Source organism: Quercus lobata, chromosome 6 (assembly GCF_001633185.2).
Source record: "Quercus lobata isolate SW786 chromosome 6, ValleyOak3.0 Primary Assembly, whole genome shotgun sequence".
Taxonomy (NCBI): Eukaryota; Viridiplantae; Streptophyta; class Magnoliopsida; order Fagales; family Fagaceae; genus Quercus; species Quercus lobata.
The window spans coordinates 5,857,463-5,877,992 of record NC_044909.1 but is presented as its reverse complement, the minus strand read 5'-3'; the positions used below and the strand labels follow the sequence as shown (position 1 = coordinate 5,877,992).

Genomic DNA, 20,530 nt, shown 5'->3' with positions numbered 1-20,530 from the left:
TTGCTACAGTGCACATATGTGCATTGTTCATGAGAACTAAACAAAAAAAATATATTATTTTACTCCCCTTTTCATTAAAATAATATTTCTTTTCTCTTTCCTTTTCTCTTCCCGTTTCACAGCTCATCTCGCTCTCTCTTTCACGTTACTTCCCTCTGCTCTCTCAAACCAAAGCTCCTTTCTCTCTCATCTCACAAATTAGGTCCTACCCTTGCCACCGCCGGTCACGCCCTTACCTCCGCAAGTCACGCCCTTGCTGCTGCCGTTGAATCCATCTCGCCTAGTCCTCCACGCTGCCAACCCACCTCCCCACGCCGCCGACCCATGTTGCCCAGTCCTCCATCTCACCGCTCACCCAACGCCAATCCAAGCTCCATTGCCGATCCAAGCTTCATCGTCAACTCAAGCCATCTTTCCCACCATGTATGAGTTCAGACTTCTCTGTGGGTGGCTGGGTTGTGGGTGGGTTTGTGGGTAGATCAATGTGTTCGTGGTGGTGGGTGTGGGTGTGGGTGTTGCCTGGTGGGTCTGGTGGGTGTGGGCTTGGTTGATTTTTTTTTTTTCCTTTCTTTGTTGTAGGTTGTGGTAGTGGTGGTGGTAGGTGTGGTTGTGTGTGTGTGGCTGTGATAGTTATGTGTAGTGAATATATTATTTTATTATAGTGAGATGAATTATTTTATTGTAATAGATATATTATTTTATTGTGATGTTTATATTATTTTATTGTGTTGAAAGCTAAAATAAATCCACTGCTGCAGTATGTATGTAGGTAAAATAGATAAAATAACTTTTGGTGAAGCTAAATAACTAAATTTTTAGCTCCATTACTGTGGATGATGGTAGTGAAAAGTGATAGTCATATCATGATTGATAAGTTATAATTAGTTTTGAGAATTAGTAAAGACATAATGCAATATTGCATACATTAATATATATATATATATATATACACATATTTTTTTTAAAAATGTTGGAAATAAAATTATGATATGACCACCGATGTCGCTCAATAAAAATATAATAATAATAAATACCATGATTCAAATTTAAAATATTGTATGTATATATATATATATATATATATATATAAATAGATAAGAATGGCAACAAAATGGGATAGAGTCGGATTAAGGATGTCATATCCCTGTTTTATCCCTTCTTTTGAGAGAGAGTAGATGAGAAAAGTTGGAGGTATTTTATCATCCCTAATTAGGAGTTTTTGATATTAATAAGATAAAGATGAATGAGAAAAGGATCAAGTAGCTATGAGTGTTAAGAGCATAAGAAACTACGTATTTTGGGATGATAATAGAATATACATAAAAATAAATAAATTATAAAAAATATATATAAATAATAAAATTATTTTTATATATAGAGGGTAAGATAAAAAAAAAAATTAATTAAAAAAAACAAAACAAAAGTAACATGTGAGCTTGACATACTTGTCAAAAAAAACGTGTGAGCTTGACACGCTGTACAACGTGGGGCCTTATCCCTTAAACCTTAAACCCCGCACTCATCTCTCCAACAAACTACAAACTACAAACTACAAACAAAACTACACACTTGCTTCTGCTTCTGTTTCTGTGATTCTCATTGTCTGTCAATGGCCTCAGTCGCTATCCGAAGCCGTAGTATTACTATTAGTAGCCCCAACGCCAAGCACTTTCTCTCACTCCCACCCTACTCTTCTTCTCGTCCACTCGGTTCCACCCATTTCTCTTTACTCGACTCATCGTTTGGAAATGCCACCGATTGCTTCCTGTCGTTTTGCCGCTTCATGGCCACATTTACTCGAACGTAAGTCCGATCACTGTTGGTTTTTTCTCGTTGTTTTGGGGAGTTTTGGTTTTGTGGGTTTTGTTTGTTTTGGTGTTCTTGTAAATGAGTTTTGAAATAGTTTGAAGCTTTTGCTGCATTGGTTTTGGAATCATTGGTTTGTGTTGGATCGAGTTCTAGTTTTTTTTTTTTTTTTGGGTTTATTTATTTATTGAATCTCAAGTATATACCTCACAATTTAATGCAATGCATGAGTCTTTGCCTCTCTGCTTGGTTGATAAATAAAATGCTGACCAAGTGGAATGGATATATATATGCATTCTTGAGAGAGAGAGAGGACACCCAATACAAGAAAAACAAAAAGAAAGCTGGCTGTGATTATATACTAGCCAACTGTGAAATGATGAGAAGATAATTGGTGAAATGATTAAAATGGGATGCATTTTAGTGTTTTGTTCATTATCTATAGTTCAGATTCTGTGTTCTGCCTCTTATGAATGAGTCAATGGACATTTAACTTATATGTGGAAGCTCTATGTTGCTTCCTTCTTGATTTTTCATTGCAATTGTGCTACTTCATCATTGTCATTATAATTTTGCTTTCCTTGATATTGTTGTTACAGAAAGCCCCACATAAATGTGGGGACCATCGGGCATGTAGATCATGGAAAAACAACATTGACAGCTGCAATTACAAAGGTTTAGATAACTTTTTATATGATTGATCACTTTAATGGTCATAAAGTTTTTTCGTTTTCATGTGTCAAAGAATATAACTGATAGAATTACCAAATTTTGGGGTACTAAACAATTAGATTGACATTATAAAATAGGTGCTAGCGGAAGAAGGCAAAGCCAAGGCTATTGCCTTTGATCAGATTGACAAGGCTCCTGAGGAGAAGAAGAGAGGAATAACTATTGCTACTGTAAGGATATAGTTTGCTACTCTGTTATTCTTATTATTTATTAGTTCTTGACATGCCCTATTTGCTGTAATTATATGATAGAGTTTGGATTTGCTTTGTCGCTTTTCTTGTTTCCTCTGTTTGTACATGTATTTCATGATATTTGTGTAACTTATCTGGGTTTTATCTTGATCTTATAGGCCCATGTGGAGTATGAGACTACTAAGCGACACTATGCTCATGTTGATTGTCCAGGACATGCAGATTATGTTAAAGTAAGCCTTGAGAAATACATCGGTCTTTTTATTTTTAAGGAAAGCACTGAATTGGTTATTTCATAATGCATTTTCCTTAGTTGAAGTTGGAAGCTTTGTGCATTAAATGCTTCAAGATAGAACATAGCCAATTCTTATTCCAAGTTCTGACTTCTGGGAGTAAAGTGAGATGGCTCTTATTGATATGAATTCAAAAAGAAATCTGTATCAATAGCAATTTCTGAACAATGTCTTTCTGTCATGTTATCTGTATGAACAATGTGTTGAGTAATGAAATTTTAATGAATTATCACTCTCCTTCTAATGTGTTGAGTAATGGCATTCTAATGAACAATGTGTTGTATTAACTGAGTTTGTTACGGTCATATGATTTAGGGTTATTTTGTCATTTTTCTTTCCTTTTCCCCTGATGTCTCATGGTAATTTAATACATTAAATATGATCTAGATAAGTTGTAAAGTTGATACTTGGTAGGTGTATCTTTTACACTCAATAAACTAATTATCACTTAGGAAAGTAGTTAAGGAGACAAGAATGGGAAGTCTGTAATTACCTTGAAGGCTTGAACATAAGTTTGGACAAGGGCCAAAAAGTTAAATTTTAAAGCAACTAACATAAATGTTTCCTATGCGAGACAAAAGCCTAGCTGCTGTTTCTTGCAGTATTCATTCCCTTGCTTTTAGTTTCACTAGTGGATTTTGCTGAATGCAGAACATGATCACTGGTGCTGCTCAAATGGATGGGGGCATTCTGGTGGTATCTGCTCCTGACGGGCCCATGCCACAGACGAAGGAACATATTCTGCTTGCTCGTCAGGTGCGTAATTTAGTCAATTAATTTGTACAGCTTTTCAGTGATTATTACAACTTGTTTATGGGGCTATCATCTTTAAATGGTTCGTTTGTTTTTATGGCTCAGGTTGGTGTGCCATCGTTAGTGTGCTTTCTCAATAAAGTGGATGCTGTGGATGATCTGGAGTTACTTGAAATTGTGGAAATGGAGCTTCGTGGTATGATAGATCTTATACTTCGCCTTTTGAATTTAGATTTTCTAGTTTTGTACTTTTGCTTACTTACGGTAGATATTGGATTAATTGTTTCTGTTCACATGGACAAACAAATTTTGCAGAGTTGCTCAACTTCTACAAATTTCCTGGGGATGAAATCCCAATTGTCCGAGGTTCAGCTTTGTCTGCCTTACAGGGGACAAATGAAGAACTCGGGAAGAAGGCTATTTTAAAACTGATGGATGCTGTGGATCAATACATAGCTGATCCTGTGCGCCAGCTTGACAAGCCTTTCTTAATGCCAATAGAAGATGTTTTTTCGATTCAGGTAAGTGAACATGAATACAATATTGGTGGTAAAAGCAATTATGGATGACATATTGCTCCATTGCATGGAGACTTTTCAGCGATTTCTTGGTGTTCATGCTTTTTTTTTGAAGTTGGGGGGGGGGGGAGTGTTAACTTTATTTTCTCGATTTCAGCCTGCATGATTAAATGTGGCAACATAATTCGAAATAACTATTGAGTTGAACATCTCTTGTTATGGAGTCTTAAGATGTTGTTTTCATTCTAGAGAATGATTGGTTCCTCTGCTGAAAATTTAACTAGCCTTTCCTTTCTAAACTTGTGGCCAAGATTATAACAATGGTTAGATACCATGAAAATTTTCTATTACATTTCTCTGTATTCCTGTGCGTAATCATATTTTATTAATCAAAAACAGGCCCAGGCACCTAAGTTGTGACTTGTGATATTTTTTGGTTTATGTGACTGTGTTTGTAGGGACGCGGGACTGTTGTAACTGGTCGTGTTGAACAAGGTACCATCAAAGTTGGTGAGGAGGTTGAAGTATTGGGTTTGATGCAGGTTTATATCTAGATTAAAGTTTAACTATATTTAATGATACCACTGTCTCATTGACTTCTCTTGAACATTATGAGTTTATCATGTTTTTGACTCGTTTTTGCCTTTCTTAATTCATAGTGTGGACCTTTGAAGACTACAGTGACTGGTGTGGAGATGTTCAAAAAGATCTTAGATCATGGGCAGGTAATTAACCGGCTTTACATCACTTATACTGACTGCACCGCTGATTGTTAAATTAATTATGTTCTTTTGTAGGCTGGTGACAATGTGGGTCTTCTTCTGCGTGGTTTAAAACGTGATGATGTACAACGAGGGATGGTGAGTAATACTATCTGAGGTATAGAAAAACAATTGTGAATTTGTAATAGTTACAAATCAAGATCAGATGGAATATAGGTTTTGTAGAATGACTTAATCTGGATATGTGATATTTTAGTGAATTACATTCATGTATATCAATAAGAAACTGATAATGAAAAAGTCTTCTTTTATTATAAGTAATAAAGATGTATATTTAAAAAGCTACCTCATGCAAAAAGATATAAGGCATACCAAAGATTACTGAAAGAGAATAATAAAAAACAAAGAAAATACTAATTACAAAGAAGAGAACTAAGGAACATAAGGAGAGAATCACTAGAGGTAAGTCCCCAAGCCCTAAACCAGACAAAAAGGGAGCCACTGAAAGAAGCAAGCAACTGGTCGTCAGAGCTTTCCATATCCTCAAACGTCCGCCAATTTTGCTCCCTCCAAATACACCACATTAAGCATAACGGAATTAAATTCCAAATGCTAGATGAGTACTTTCCAAACCAATTCCATCAACCAAAAAAAGTATCTGCAACCGATCTTGGCAAGACCCGTCAAATCCTAAAAGATCTAAAAACCAAACTCCACAACCGATAAGTCTTTTCACAATGAAGTAGCATATGATCCACCGTCTTCCCATTATACCGGCACATAATGCACTAATCAACAAAATCAAACCCTCTACCCTATAGATTATAGCCTGTAAGAATTTTATCCCAAACTGCAGTCCAAACAAAGAAAAAAAAAACGTCTTGGAGCCTTAACCCTCCAAGTACCTTTCCAAGGAAAAAAATCTATTTAGAAACACTATAAGGGCGTGCTTCCGCATTTCGTATCCATAGCTTTATATCTATGATTTTCATGGGTTTAATATCATGGTTTTTTCCCCTCTTATTTATTTATTTGTTATATTTAAATTCTATTTGTTTTTTACAGGTAATCTCCAAACCTGGTGCGGTGAAAACATATAAGAAGTTTGAGGCAGAGATTTATGTCCTAACAAAAGATGAAGGTGGCCGTCATACTGCTTTCTTCTCAAATTATATGCCTCAATTTTACATGAGGACTGCAGATATAACTGGGAAGGTGGAACTACCTGAAAGCGTAAAGATGGTGATGCCTGGTGATAATGTGACTGCAACTTTTGAGCTAATGGCACCTGTTCCTCTTGAAGCAGGTTAGACTTATTCTTAAATATCATTTATATATATATATATATATATATAAAGAATCAGATTAACTTGAGCCACAATTAAAATTATTCAAATTTCTAAACCCAAGAAGTAAAAATCTACCAAAAGTGATTTTTTAGTTACTAATTTATCTTGTGTTAAACTCAAATTTTAACTATGAAATTGGATCTATTCTTTACTAAATTTCTTTTCTTGAAATAATATTGTATCAGCATAATTTTTATGTAAAGATTGCATTTTCATTTCTTTAATTAGTAATTACAACCTGTGTGCCTTATAATCAACAAATCATACGATTCAATCAAGTGGGTGTTTTTGGCTGCTGGGTAAATGATGCTTCTTCAGAATCTATTTGTACCTTGTGCTTAGTTTTAAAATGGTTTTCACTTGGTCATGAATAAGCATTTAAACCTTGGTCATTGATTTGATTAAGTTGATTTCAGAAGGTAACTGATTCTATTAAGTCTGTGTGATCAAGAAGACTAATAATCTAATGTGGGTGTGTATGGAAGCCATTTTTATGTTCAGAAGGATCCATTTGGGTGCATGGAAATCTTATACTTCCTTTTTATTTTATTTTGATATAGGTAAAAATATAGCGGTTTTGACATGGCCTAATGGCTAAGGGCATTGTATGAAAGTGATGTTGAATTTGACTTGATGGTTGCTTATTGGAAAATCTCTAATGATCTTTTCTGGAATTTCTTAAGTTACTACCTGGAAATCCTATGTATATGATGTAATAATTTTGATTTAATTCAATTCATGCTTTTCCATTATGGCATCTTTACAAATCCAGTATCTGATATTGTGGAAGTTTTTAACATATGGCTATTTGTTTGTCGGTTTAACAGGACAAAGATTTGCTTTGAGAGAAGGTGGTAGAACAGTTGGTGCAGGGGTTGTCTCAAAAGTAATTGGCTGAGAGGGCAGTACACTTCCTGTTGAATTTTTTGTGTCCTCTCATTTGTGGAAGGGTGTTAATAGAGAATGAGGGTGCACTTCTAGTGATAATTGCTGACTTGTTAATAGCATTTACTTGTTCTTTGACATTTACTGTGAAAATAAATTGGATATTAGATTGGAAATTTCTTGGAAGTGCAAATTATCCCAAGATATTCTTGTTCACTTTAGCAGTAATTTTTCTGTTCATATTTGAATAAAAATAAAGTTATCTCTATCTCTCATATGTAGCTTTTGTATTTATAATTTGATACCCATTTATAACTATGAGGTACAGTGCCAATTTATCTTTCTGCGTTAACTGCTATCTTTGATTGGTTTCTCCACACTGGTAGACAGAAGTTTATGGTAAAAAGGAAAGTAATAAAGGATACATGCCCTAGTGGTATCAAAAAATATATTCTGGTTCTATTCTGTGCCAAAGAAGGAGAAATCCTAATGTTTTTTTTGGTCTAGTTTGGATCAGACTGGCATTTGAATTCATTACGTTAAATTAATAGTCTGGAACAGAAAATTCCAATGATATGGTAACCAATTTCAACCAATAGAAGATTCAATAAATTAAATAATTGAATTGTCATAAATTAAAAAATTACATCTGCTTCCTTATTACATAGATAAAAAGAATCTCCCGCAATTTTATGTGCCCATATTTACAATATAATTTTGTTTATATGTTTAATTTAAAATGGTGTATTGAGCGATTGATCCAGTATCTGTGAGATTTTACTTGTCTGCCAATAGCTTCAAAACAATTTCAGCCAGTGAGTGCATTGTAGTGCTGTGCCGGCTAAGTCCAACTGTCCCAGAGAAAATATTGAAGCTTTCAAGCTCTGCTGTAGTCTCCAAGACATTCTCCAGCACCATCTCCATCTCCAGATCCTTGAATATACATACATTTGTTGCCTTGTCTCTCATCATCCATATCACCAACTCAATGGCAAACCTCCTTATTCTTGGAGTCTTGATTGGTGGATATTGGTGCTTTTTCAGAATCTGGACTAACTTACTAGCCAGTCCAGCCTCAGTAATTCCAGCTTTGTCAAACATGATTCTTGCCTCCTCAGAAGTCATGAATTTAAAAACATGTGCTGCTAGTCCAACCATCACTTCTTGTAGTTTGTTCTCTTCTGACATTATTGCTTGAAGCACCTGCAATGGGAGGGTGAGGGGTTAAATATAGTCACAACATTTATCATCATTATAGTGTTGATAATTGAACGTGAAAGCTTGTATTTGGCAGGAAAAAGAAAATGAATGATATCATAGTTATTGTAAAAGGCACTTACTGTTGGTGCTGCAACTTTTACTCCCTTTAGCTGGTTGAAGTAATCTTCACTACTGAAGGCGCACAAGTTTCTTAAAATTCTTGCAGCATTTTCACGAAGCAATGGAACTTCCAATGCTCCTATAAGCCTTTCTAGTACATGCAGTTTCAAAATATGATAACAGTTGCTTCTGCTTTCTAAAGCCAGCATCGTCAGTGCTTCTCCAGCAGCGATTCTTACATGAATCTGACTCTCTGGCACTTCCTCTTTGAAGAAAATGTTGAACAACTCCTTCATAACTCCACCTGTGCCCCCAATCCTCTGTGTCGCATCCTCTTCCAGGGCAAGACTTGTTAAAATATCTATTGCAAGTTTTTGCAGCATTGGGTATTTCCCTCCATACCGTAGAATATCTCTGATGTTGCTAATGGTGAAAACTATCTCAGAAATTTCTTTTCGGAGATGTCTCCCTGTAGAGCCAGTTGTGCTTGCCAGCATCTTCACCAATTGCAGGGATCGTTTCACTGTCAGAATCTGAGACGCTGCAACATTTTCATCCTTCAACAACCTCTCCCCAGCATGGGTGAAATCTATGATTTTTGGTAGGAGGCCTCTTGTATTTCCAATCTTTCCACAGTTATCATGGTTGCGTGCAAGTTTCTTCAGGATAAGAAGTCCTAAATGATTAAATGTCCAGAATCCATAATTTGCGTGGTCAAAGATGATATTCTTTTCACCAATTTCATCGGCTGCACCACTGTTGCTTCTGTTGGTTTGGAGTAGAGATGATATTGATTCCATAGCACCAGGAATGCCGGCAACCCGGAGGGAGTTTTGCTTTTTGCCAGCTAGTTTTGACAATATTTCTGCAGCTGATCGCCTGATCTCTTCATCTTGTGGGTCTATCCAATTCAACATCTCAACTAATCTCTCTATCACTGATATATTTATCCCTATTTTTTGAAGGGTGTCACTAGAAAACCGCTCATGCATTGCAAATTGTCGAAGAATTCTAACTCCAATGAGCTGCTCATCAGGGGAAGTTGAATCCAAGAGATCCATAGCAAAAGTAACCATATCCATTTTCAAGCCATCAAAAATGCTTCCATTTACACATCTTGAATAGGCATCATAGAAGAATCTTCTGATTGAAATCATATCTGAAGGTCCAAACTCGCATTCCTTATTCACTTCATCCAACAGTTTTTGGTAGATGACCTTCCACTCCCAGTAAGCTTTCTCCGTTAGAAACAGCAATGCCTCTGCTAATGCCAAGGCATAAAAAATATTCAGAGCAGATTGCCGATTCCTCTTGTCAGTGTCTCCTTTTTCTACCTCCCCGTAGTTATGCTTGATAAGCTTCATCAATGAGAGGACCACACAGGCTAATGCAGATATAATTTGGAGCCAATGGAGAAGCTTGCTGACATTTCTTGAGAGGAAAACCCATTGACTAAATGGAAGAAGAGGAACATCTGAGCTTTTCCACGTCCGAGTTGGCATTCTGTGGTGATCACTAAATCGAGGACTTGCTGCATCAATTGTCCTGGTTAATTCTCTAGTATGTTGACTTGGTTTCTGCACTGCAAGAATTGGCCGGAGAAATGCTTTTACTGTTTGAACGAGGGAGTGTGAGCTGGACCTCAATGCCCTGAAGCTGTTGATTCCAGCATCAGCAATTGACCATGTGGCTTGGTGTTGCCACTCAAGTTCATGACTCCTGCTAAATATTCGAGTCCCCTCGATCAACAAGATGATTGTAATGAACCAGAAGTCGGTTTTATCCAATGTGATGGCAAAGCCACCTAGAAGAACAACAGTTGCCCAGATGAAACCAAGAGTTCCTAGGCCTGTAGCTGCCTTCTCAAGAACTGCAAGCTGTAGAGCAAAGAGGGTAAGCTTCTTTTCGGGTGCACGAATTGCTGGTGTTGTTGTAGGAGACATAGAATCTGCATTGCTACTCTCTCTCATCTCAATACCCCCCTGAGGTTCAAAAATTGTGGCACCTGAACTGAATGTTTCACTGAGCTTTTGAAGCTCAGAAATCTTCAGATGAATGCTTCCTTCTTCTGTAGATATCCTATGATCCATCAAATCGGAATATGGCTTTATCTTTCTATAAGATCAACTGGGTTCAACCTCAAAAGAGGTATATGGTAGTTGTTGGCTTAAAAGGTCTAGAGGGACTCTTATTGGTTTGATTGTATAACCTCAAAAAAGATGCCTGGTACTTGTTGGCTATGATTCTATGAAGTCCTTGTCCTAGAGAGGACTTTTGGGTTTAAGGGTCTTGTTGGTTTGAGTTGTACTGGAAGGAATGTAGAAGTGGTATTTATAATGATAAGGATTTAATTGAACTTGGGGAGCACGTTTGTTCTGTGTGGAAGTGAAGAGGAAAGAAAAACTTAAAGTTGCTTCTTTTTGCTTTCAATTCTTTTTCAGAAATTGGTTATGTTTTTTGTTGGCAACACCGCCCAAGACTTAGGCAAGGATTCTCTGAATTCATTCATATTAAAATAGTTCAATGAATTAACCAAAGGCACAATTTAAAAGGCTTCTTATCCAATTACCTAAAAAAGTTAAAAGCTTTAGCCAAAAAAAAAAGTTAAAAGCTTTTATATTTGTTCTTCCTCACTTTATGGACACAATAATATGGTAGGTGTATGAATTATAAAGTATGAACCCAAGATATTGCTTGCTTCTTCAGGGCCTTGACTCTTTCTATATTTCTTCTTTATTTTTTGGCTATGCTACTGTTTGAGTCTTGCTTAAAAAAATTTGTGTCTTTTAATTAGCAATTAATCTAATACAATTTACTAAGTCGTACAGCAACTGAACCAGTTGGATGATTTGCCAGCCAAAGACACATATTAAAGAAGGATTAATGATTGGAATCCGAGACACCTATATTATCAACAATAACTATATGATGCTCTTCCCTAATATGATTTATTAATATAAAAATTGATATGTGTAAGGGCCTGATTGGTAAGAAGATTTTTGTTTTGTTTTCGAAATAATATAAAAACAATTTTCAAAAAATTGAACTTGAAACTAGTTTTCAGATAATAATTTTTATATTATACGTGTTTGGTTCCCACTTTTAAGAACAATTTTCAAAATACTAAAAATAAAAAATAATTGTTTGGGAGACCATTTCTATTTTTGAGATTTAAAAAAAATATATTTATAAAAAGTAATGTATAAAATCTGCAGATTACTTCTTTTTTTGTATGGATAATGATAAGAGAATAGAGCTCATCATATACTTTTTTTTATGATAAGTTTCAATTTTTTTTATACAAGATAGAAATTATATTATAGTCTAATCTAAGTGTATATGTATATAAAGCTTCCTCCTGGAGATTTAATCCCGACCTTTGCCCTCCACACCCCACAAGTACTTATACTTGTAGAGTGACTATTGCACCAAGAGTATGCAGTGGTGATAAATTTCAAATTTGAAGTGTGGAAATTCTTTTTGTAATAAAGATAAGTTTCTCATCACATCAAAAAAAAAAAGAAAGAAAGATAAGTTTCTCACTTTAAGAGATAAAAGAGTTTGGACAAATATGTGGGATTCACTGTTTTCAATTTATTTACAACTATGTTATTATAAACATTTTATGTATCCTAAAAACGCCCCCTTAACCGGTTTCAAAATCCTGTTCTAAACTAGGAAAATAGGATACAATTTTTTGAAAACTGTATTTAGAAAATATTAGCCAAATAATAAATTCAAGTATGGTACCCACCATTATATGGATTGCAAAACAAAAAACTATATTTAAATACTCTTACCAAACATGCCCTAATATGTGAAGTCAAATGGAAAATCCAATTAGTGGTTTGCCTAATCTTTGTATGTATTTCAAAATATATATATATATATATTTGAAAAAAATTAGTTATAAAATTGGTTATAATCTTAGACTATAACCTTAATACTATTTTTTTTTTTTATTGGAGGTGAATTTTGACAAATCCACCTTCTTATTTCTTCCAAACTTGCAAAATTTCTAGAAAATTAACTCATCAATAAATAGTTTAAATTGAAAGTTTTTGTAGTTTAAAATTATGCGTAAAATATAATCTTATAAATCCTATAGTTAATACTATCCAATTAACACAAAATTTGATATGTGTATTAAAAGCGTAAAGAACATGTAATTCAGCAATTAGATTTTTGAAATATGTAATAATATTAATGATATTAAGTAAGGTTGTAGCCAAATACATATATGGTCCATTTGGATGGCATGATTTGGGCATTTAAATTTAGACTTGAGTGATTAAAATACAAATATCTAATTTGGAAGGTTTAAAAAAAGGTCGAGAATTTGGATTTGACAAATCCAACAAAACTTTTACAAGTTTAAAATCATTGAATTTGAAATAACACCTAAAATCAATCGATTATGAAATCAAAACATTTCAAATTTATTAATTTCAAATCCATTAAAAATTCAAGTCCAAGTTTCCAATGGCAACCATAGAGTAAATTCCTTGTTTTGGTTTTTACTTTTTATTGTCGCTACGTTATTAAAGTCTTATAATGTGTGATTGTGGCAAATAGTTGGTTTCAGCTTTAGCTTGTACAAATGGGTCACAGGGAAAGAAGAGTCATATTGTGTCAAGTTAAAGGCTCTAATGGACCCATGTCCCTATTATTTATTTCTTTTAGTACACGAAATTATTCTCATCTGACCAACTCATTGGCAATTTATGTGCTCAAGTTCTAGATAGCTCAAAATTTTTTATTTTTTATTTTATTTTTTTTTAGTTCTAGATAGCTCTCAATGGCTGAAATGCAATCAGAATATACAGTCATCAGCCATATTTGTGACCCCAAAAAGACCCGTGGCTTCTTGGCAATTGCTTTGCGTTGCTCTTGCGTGTTGTCTTTACGATCAGCAATTGTTTTATCTCCTATTACTGATTTGAGAAAGTTTCTTTGCCATATTGGCCGCTGAATAGTACCTTAGGATTTGGATTTCAAGCAGATTAAGGATACACATGTATTCCAATCAATGTTCTGGATTTTCTTGACTTAATAGCATTGGCCGGGTCTACATATTTGACAAATTGCACTTGATTGAACCAATGTTTTGACAATCAGCGAACTCTATTATATTAATTTTTGACTTTTGTGTATTCAAAATGGAATTTCAGTGTTTTACCCGGTGTGTGTGTGTGTGTGTGAACATATAAAGAGAGTTGGAAATATATCATATATTTCCAAATTATATATGTATAGATAGAGAGAGAGAGAGAGAGAGAGAGGTAACATGTCATTGACAGGTTGTTAATAAATGGATAATTTGGTATGCCAAATGCATATTACAACAGATACTTTCAAGAGAGGAGAGACTAGATTCTCTTCACATTTTTGGACATCTAATGAACTAAATGAAGACATTGACCTAAAAATAAAAAAAATCTTGGGTTGTTATAATTGGTATAAAGTTTCAGAAATTAGGCCAGGCTTGAAAAGTCGAAAACTGCTAAAACGTTCATGCACCATGACTTGTCTTGCTCCAGGTGCTCTTGTAACAAACTGAAAGGCAAGAAATCAACCGGAAAAAAGGTCTCTTGCACATTTCAGATATCTTAGGAACCCTTCAAATAAGCGCAATATCACATTGTCACATTGGTCTTGCACCTTTCAAAAGGTTTTGCTCCCACTTGTACTTTTTCCCAGATTTGTAACTGAAACTTTCCACTTCTTTCATTCTCAATTAAAAGGAATTTCCCGTGACTATATCCTATATTGCCATGTTAACAAGGAACCTGATTGAAGATTTTTAAGTATGAAGTTCCAAAACTGAATTAACTCAATCCTTTGTTAGCTACACAAATGGCATAAAAATTGGAATAAATCTCCTGATTGTGCTCCATCTATTTCTCTTCTCCCATATTTAGCTATTCTCTGAGACTTGCAAAACTTTCATCCTAAGCATTGCCTTGCAAAAGTCCACATTTGCCAACAAACCAAATAATTAAAATTAAGTTAATTGTCCATGTCAACCATTGAAAGAACCGAGTTTACAAAGTAACTCCTTCACAATTCCTCTACTTAGAGCCATAATCACTCCATCACCTACAAGAAACAACATGTGTAAAATTAAGAAAAAATATCCTTGAACAGTAGAAAATTAATAACTGGCAAGTGTCGATATAAGTCAAGAAATGATGAATTTTAACCACTAATGACCTCAAACATGTCATAACATGAGAATTAGCTCCATTGAGCAATACCCCTAACATCATGTAATCATTGTTTGCGCAAGCCACACAACATGAAATACCATGCATGTCAAGTGTTCAAGGGAACACTCAAAAGGTTACTACGCATGCCAATGGTTCCACATTTGCAGAAGACAATGGGAGCCTAACCATTGGTAGCCTTTCAAATGTAAAGCCGACATGTATGTTTTATGCATTCATTATTCCAATTTATTTAGGACCATTGGATGTAAAGCATTTAGACCATCAGACCATAGTAGGTACTTCTGTAAAATGGCGACCTCATTTTTCCAAAGCAAAACGGAATTTGTGGAGAGGGTAGGAGAGTATGAAAAATGTTTTTTTGATTAGTAAAAAGCAAAGAATCAAGTTCTGGTGTTGCCCAGACTCAAACCAGAGACCTTCAGTGTGTTCAACAAAATGTTATGAAAAATGTGTATTTACCATATTAACAAGAGAGTTCAACCTTTTCCATCTTCTCTCTAAGCTTTCTTTTTCATACTCAAGCTGACTTGGTCAAATCTAAAGCAGGGAAAACTGATTAAGGACGCACAGTTTGGGCATGGAAAACTTCAAGGCTGTGAAATAAGGAACATTTTGCAGATACATAAACACAACATAAAAACTGGGAATTGATCAGACTCTCAATCAATTCAACTATTTCTTGGTACTCTAAACCTTTGTGCTTTAAGAAGAACAAAATAGATGGTGACCCTTGAAGAATTGAGGAACCATTCTATTGCCCTCAACAAGTCCAGGGTAAGGTCAGAGCTGTGAGTGAAAATACATTGTGGTGCTGTATCTTAAATTGTTAGGATCTGGGGCTTCAAGTTTATTATGAGGTGGTTCTCTTTGGAGAAGACCCTATAAGGACCTTGTCTTTCTGCTTGTATTGTAACTTTTCTGGTCTGTTATCAAATGTCATCAGCAGGAAAGGTTCAGAATGTGAAAAAGGATACCAAGTCTAGGGTGGAAAGTTAATGCAGCAGCTATGAGGAATTCCTCAATTGTATCTTAGCATAATGGTAAAGAACAATTATCATGAAGCGGACACCATAAATTCAAATCCTATCATATCTATCCTAAAAAAGTATACTTAAAAATGCCTGCACTTTGCTAAAGCACTTGTTCTGCCAAAATCAATCATACCCCTTATCAATAGTGATATCACTTCGTTGCCAATGGTCTTTGGACAAACGCAGACACAAATGATCAGTGAAAGGCAAAATATTGGGTTCAATCCTAGGTAAAGGCATAAGTTTTGCATATACCTACACGAACACACCAAAAATTGCTATGTTCTCAATGCCCACTTGAGCTGTTACCATATTACTTTTCACCATTCAACACAAGCAACAACTCACATATTATTCCCATAGTACATTCCAAAACCCTCTCAACAAACATTAACACACTTTTTAATATAAATGCAATAGGATTAAAAACCTATGCACAGATTCAATCCCAAATTCTTCATCCAATGACAAGAGAGTTCATACTCAAACATAAAACATAACATACCAAGCTTGCTTGCTTTCATAGTGAAGCTGACTTAGTTAAACCTAGAGCAGGGCAAAGCAATTAAGGATGCCTGGTTTGGGCATAAAGTACTCCAAGGCTGTCAAATAAGGACCACTTTACAGATCCAAAAGCACAACACAACGAGAAATTGGTCATTCTCTCAATCAATTCATCTATTTCTATGTACTCTGAACCTTTGTGCTTTAAGAAGAAGAAAAAAGATGGTGACCCTTGAAGAATTGAGAGACAATTCTCTCGCCCTGAATAAGGTCAGAGCTGTGACTGAAAACAAAGATGAGTTTGATACATCGCTGACTGAAAGGATCTTGAAGGAATTCAATTGAATTCAATGCAAAGAAAGCGCATGAGAAAAGACAGTTCTTGATGAAAGGTCTATTGCAAATTTGGACTGTGTGAAGGCTCTTTATGCTTGTAACAAGGGGTAAAATGAGAATAATAGCATGTCCAAACCAAAGACCTCTAGAAATAACGGTCTTAAATTGATGAGTGACAGCAGTGTTTCTATAAATTCATCCACAATGACAGCACTCACATATGACAGTATTAGAAACCTTTGGACTGTGACTTGCTGGCCTATCTCAAACAGCTCAGTTACAATAGTACTAGCAACCAAAAGCATGTAGTTGGTTAGGTTTTTCTATTAACGGTTACCTAACAACTTTCATTTTATACACTCAAATCTGATTCTCACAGCAAAATTTTTTTAACTTTCCATCTTTTTTCTTTTTTGATAAGTAATTTTTGGCCCAAATGGGAGACTCGGAGAGGAAAGAAAAGATTCGAACAAGTGATGTTTACTTCATGAGGCACAGTCCCTAGCCAATTTTGCTCCATAGCTGATTCTGTTACCCTTTGGGATTAGAAATTTTAACATTCCTAATATAATTAATTAATACAAGGAAAACGTCTATCTACAGTACATGCAAAAAAGTACTCAAACTCCATAGCCTCAGAAGTACACTAAAAAAAATGCCTGCACCCTGCCAAAATCAACCATAAGCCTCATCAATAGTAATCACTTCATTGCTGATGGTCTTTGGGCCAATGCAGACGCAAGCAAGCAGCGAAACACAAAATCTTGGGTCTAGTCCTTCGTAAAAACATAAGCTTTGCATTTACCTACACACACACACACACAAAAAATAAAAATAAAAATAAAAATTCACTTTTGTTACTTTATTTGTTTGCAGCATCTAGCACAAAAAAACTAATCATGTATTATTCCCATAGTACATTCCAAATTCAAAATCCTCAGAAAAACATTAACTCAAAATTACACACCACCCTAAAACATTTCTTTATTCCACAAAAACAGACTTTATCATTTTGCTTCATGAGGTATGGTCCCTAACCAATTTTGGAATGTTATAATTGGTATAAAGTTTCAGAAATTAGGACAGCCCGAAAAGTCAAAAACTGTTAAAACATTCATGCACCTGAATTGTCTTGCCCCCGGTGCTTTTGCAACAAACTGAAAGGGTAGAAAACAACTGGAAAAAGGTCTCATGCACATTTCAGATATCGTAGGAACCTTCAAATAGATGCAATATCACATTGTCACATTGTTCTTGCACCTTTCAAAAGGTTTTCTCCCACTTGTACTTTTCCCAGATTTGTAACTGAAACTTTTCACTTCTTTCATTCTCAATAAAAAAGAATCTCCCATGACTATATCCTATTTTACCTACACACGCACACACCATAAATTACTATGTTCTCAATTCCTACTTGAGCTGTTACTATATCACTTTGCACCATTCAACACAAATTGACCTAAAAGAGATTAAGGAGAAAATTTGCAACTTTTGATATGCACCTAGGGTTATCTAGTATCTACTGAGCAAATCTCTCTATCACCAAATACACTTAAGATCTGAAGTTTGGTGATCTATTTGAAGCTACTACAACATACACACAAACAAGTTGCTACAGTGAAAGAAACTATACACTTATTATTCCCATAGTACATTCCAAAACCCTCTCAACAAACATTAACTCAACATCACACACACACTTGTTAGTATAAATGGTATAGGATTTAAAACCTATGGCACAGATTTGATCCCAAATTCTTCAATAGACAACAAGAGACTTCATACTCAAACATAAAACATAACATACCGAGCTTGCTTACTTTCATAGTCATGCTGACTTAGTCAAACCTAAAGCAGGGCAAAGCAATTAAGAATGCATGGTTTGAGCATTAAAAACTCCAAGGCCGTGAAATAAGGACCGCTTTTCAGATCCAAAAGCACAACAAAACAAAGAGGAATTAGTCATACTCTCGATCAATTCATCTATTTCTATGTACTCTAAACTTTTGTGCTTTAAGAAGAACCAAAAAGATGGTGACCCTTTATCAGACTTCATCAGTTTGCCTCACGAGGTATGGTCCCTAATCAATTGTGCTCCATAAAATCAGAAGTACACTAAAAAATTGCCTGCACCTTGCCAAAATCAACCATAACCCTCATCAATACTGATCATTTCATTGCCAATGGTCTTTGGACCAATGCGAACACAAGCGAGCAGTGGAACACAAAATCATGGGTCTAAAACAAATTTGCTCTGTTCTCAATCCCTACTTCCTCAATCTGTTACTCTACTACTTTGCAATTTGCACTATCCAACACAAAACAACTAACCATATATTATTCCCATAGTACATTCCAAACATTAACATCAATAGAGGCTTTATCAGTTAAGCTAATTAAAACCCGACACACACTCAAAACATAAAAAAAAATACAACATAAACATACCACATTTTGCTTACTTTTTCTTCTTTCATTATAGGACGGCATTCCGCTGCCGCACCTTGGCCTTTTCGGCATCGATAATCGCCTCCACCGTCTGCACCGCCTTCTCCAACTCCCCTTCCCTGTTAACAACCACATAATCGAAACTCGAAACGCGCTTAACCTCCTCTCTCGCGGTGGCGATCCTCACGAGCAACTCCTCTTTCCTCTCCGTCCTCCTGTCCACCAATCTCTCCACCATCTTCGCCTCGCTCTCCGCCGTCAAGAACATGAACACCGCCTTCTGCCCCAGGACCCGCCGCAGCGTCTCGGCGCCCTGGATATCGACCCTCAGCACCACGTCGTAGCCTTTCCCCATGAGATCCCTCACCTGCTTCTTCGGAATCCCCTTGTACTCGCCGTACACCAGCGCGTGCTCCAGCAGCTCGTCCTGATCCACCATCCTCAGAAACTGCTCCTTCGTCACGAAGTAGTAGTCTTTCCCTTCGGTCTCGCCGGGCCGCATGGCGCGGCTCGTGCAGGTCACGACGAAGTGGAGGTTCCGGCGGAGCTCCGTCAGGCGGTTTATCACGGCGTCCTTGCCGACGCCGCTGGGGCCGCTGATGACGACTATCAGCGGGTTCGGAGTCGGGACGATCGGGTCGGAGCTGAAATGCGACCCGAGCGAGGTCTCCAGGGCCCGAATCAGGTCGGAGCGGTCGGCCACGTCGGCGGCCGGAATGGACACGGTGCGGAGGGCGCGAGAGTCGGTCGACATTGGCGAGGTTAGGCAGAAAAAACGGAGGGGAGCGTGGGGGATGATGTTTGGGGACAAGGATAGTAATGTCCTGTGTTTGGGAAATGAGGAAAATTTGAAGGGAAAAAAGAGAATTGGAGGGGGAGAGGGGAAAAGGATTTTACGGAACATAGGGAAAAGATTTGTGAAATTGTGAGCGATAGTGTGGTAGTGGTGGGTGGTGGTGTATTTATATAAGGGTGGGGTGGTGGTGTCGGTGCATGGAATTAGAATCGCTAATATGACGGGGTTTATGCTATATGGGAAAAAGAAAAGGCTGGAAAAAAGATAAAGGTTTGGTAAAAGGAAAAGAGAAGTGAGGAATTTGATTTTCCACGGGGATTTTGGCGTGAGAGAGAAGATGGGGTGTTTGGATTTGGAGATAAGCAAATCTGTGGGGTTCGATACGAACGAGGTTGGGGATTTTAATTTTGGTGAAAACGAACGGGGACTAATGTTGGTAAAGAAGAAGGGAAGGTTCAAGTACAATACTTTGTCAGTGGCAGTGCCAGCTCAGACACTAATAAGTATCCGAGAATCAAGTTTGTCAGCAATGCATTTTGTTTGGCGGCTCAGGTGGTCAAAGTCACCGGCACCCAGATTTCAGAGACTGGGTCTGCGTTCGTTGGGTCAGTTAAAT

General features: G+C 36.3%; 3 protein-coding genes across 4 annotated transcripts; 1 reads left to right on the top strand and 2 right to left on the bottom strand.

Moving 5' to 3' along the window:
- Nucleotides 1-1,531: 1,531 nt before the first annotated feature.
- Nucleotides 1,532-7,517, top strand: LOC115994304 (elongation factor Tu, mitochondrial-like). Its single transcript, XM_031118398.1, has 12 exons — nucleotides 1,532-1,803; nucleotides 2,406-2,481; nucleotides 2,616-2,708; nucleotides 2,888-2,962; nucleotides 3,674-3,778; nucleotides 3,881-3,971; nucleotides 4,091-4,296; nucleotides 4,752-4,835; nucleotides 4,953-5,018; nucleotides 5,091-5,153; nucleotides 6,081-6,321; nucleotides 7,192-7,517. Exons 1-12 carry the CDS (start codon nucleotides 1,610-1,612, stop codon nucleotides 7,260-7,262), a joined length of 1,365 nt encoding a protein of 454 aa, XP_030974258.1. The 5' UTR covers nucleotides 1,532-1,609; the 3' UTR covers nucleotides 7,263-7,517.
- Nucleotides 7,518-7,883: 366 nt separating this feature from the next.
- Nucleotides 7,884-10,968, bottom strand: LOC115994003. The gene is made up of 2 exons (XM_031118004.1): nucleotides 8,590-10,968; nucleotides 7,884-8,452 (listed from the first exon to the last, which is right to left on the bottom strand). The coding sequence occupies exons 1-2, from the start codon at nucleotides 10,657-10,659 to the stop codon at nucleotides 8,027-8,029; spliced, it is 2,496 nt and encodes an 831-aa protein (XP_030973864.1). The 5' UTR covers nucleotides 10,660-10,968; the 3' UTR covers nucleotides 7,884-8,026.
- A 2,878-nt stretch (nucleotides 10,969-13,846) lies between these two features.
- Nucleotides 13,847-20,497, bottom strand: LOC115995014 (guanylate kinase 3, chloroplastic). 2 transcript variants are annotated; one of them, XM_031119410.1, is made up of 2 exons: nucleotides 19,119-20,497; nucleotides 13,847-14,668 (listed from the first exon to the last, which is right to left on the bottom strand). In XM_031119410.1, the coding sequence occupies exon 1, from the start codon at nucleotides 20,020-20,022 to the stop codon at nucleotides 19,147-19,149; it is 876 nt and encodes a 291-aa protein (XP_030975270.1). In that variant the 5' UTR covers nucleotides 20,023-20,497; the 3' UTR covers nucleotides 13,847-14,668; nucleotides 19,119-19,146. The 2 variants fall into 2 exon arrangements, with proteins under 2 accessions (XP_030975270.1, XP_030975269.1); XM_031119409.1 differs by having other exon boundaries at nucleotides 19,133-20,497.
- Between the last annotated feature and the right edge of the window lie 33 nt (nucleotides 20,498-20,530).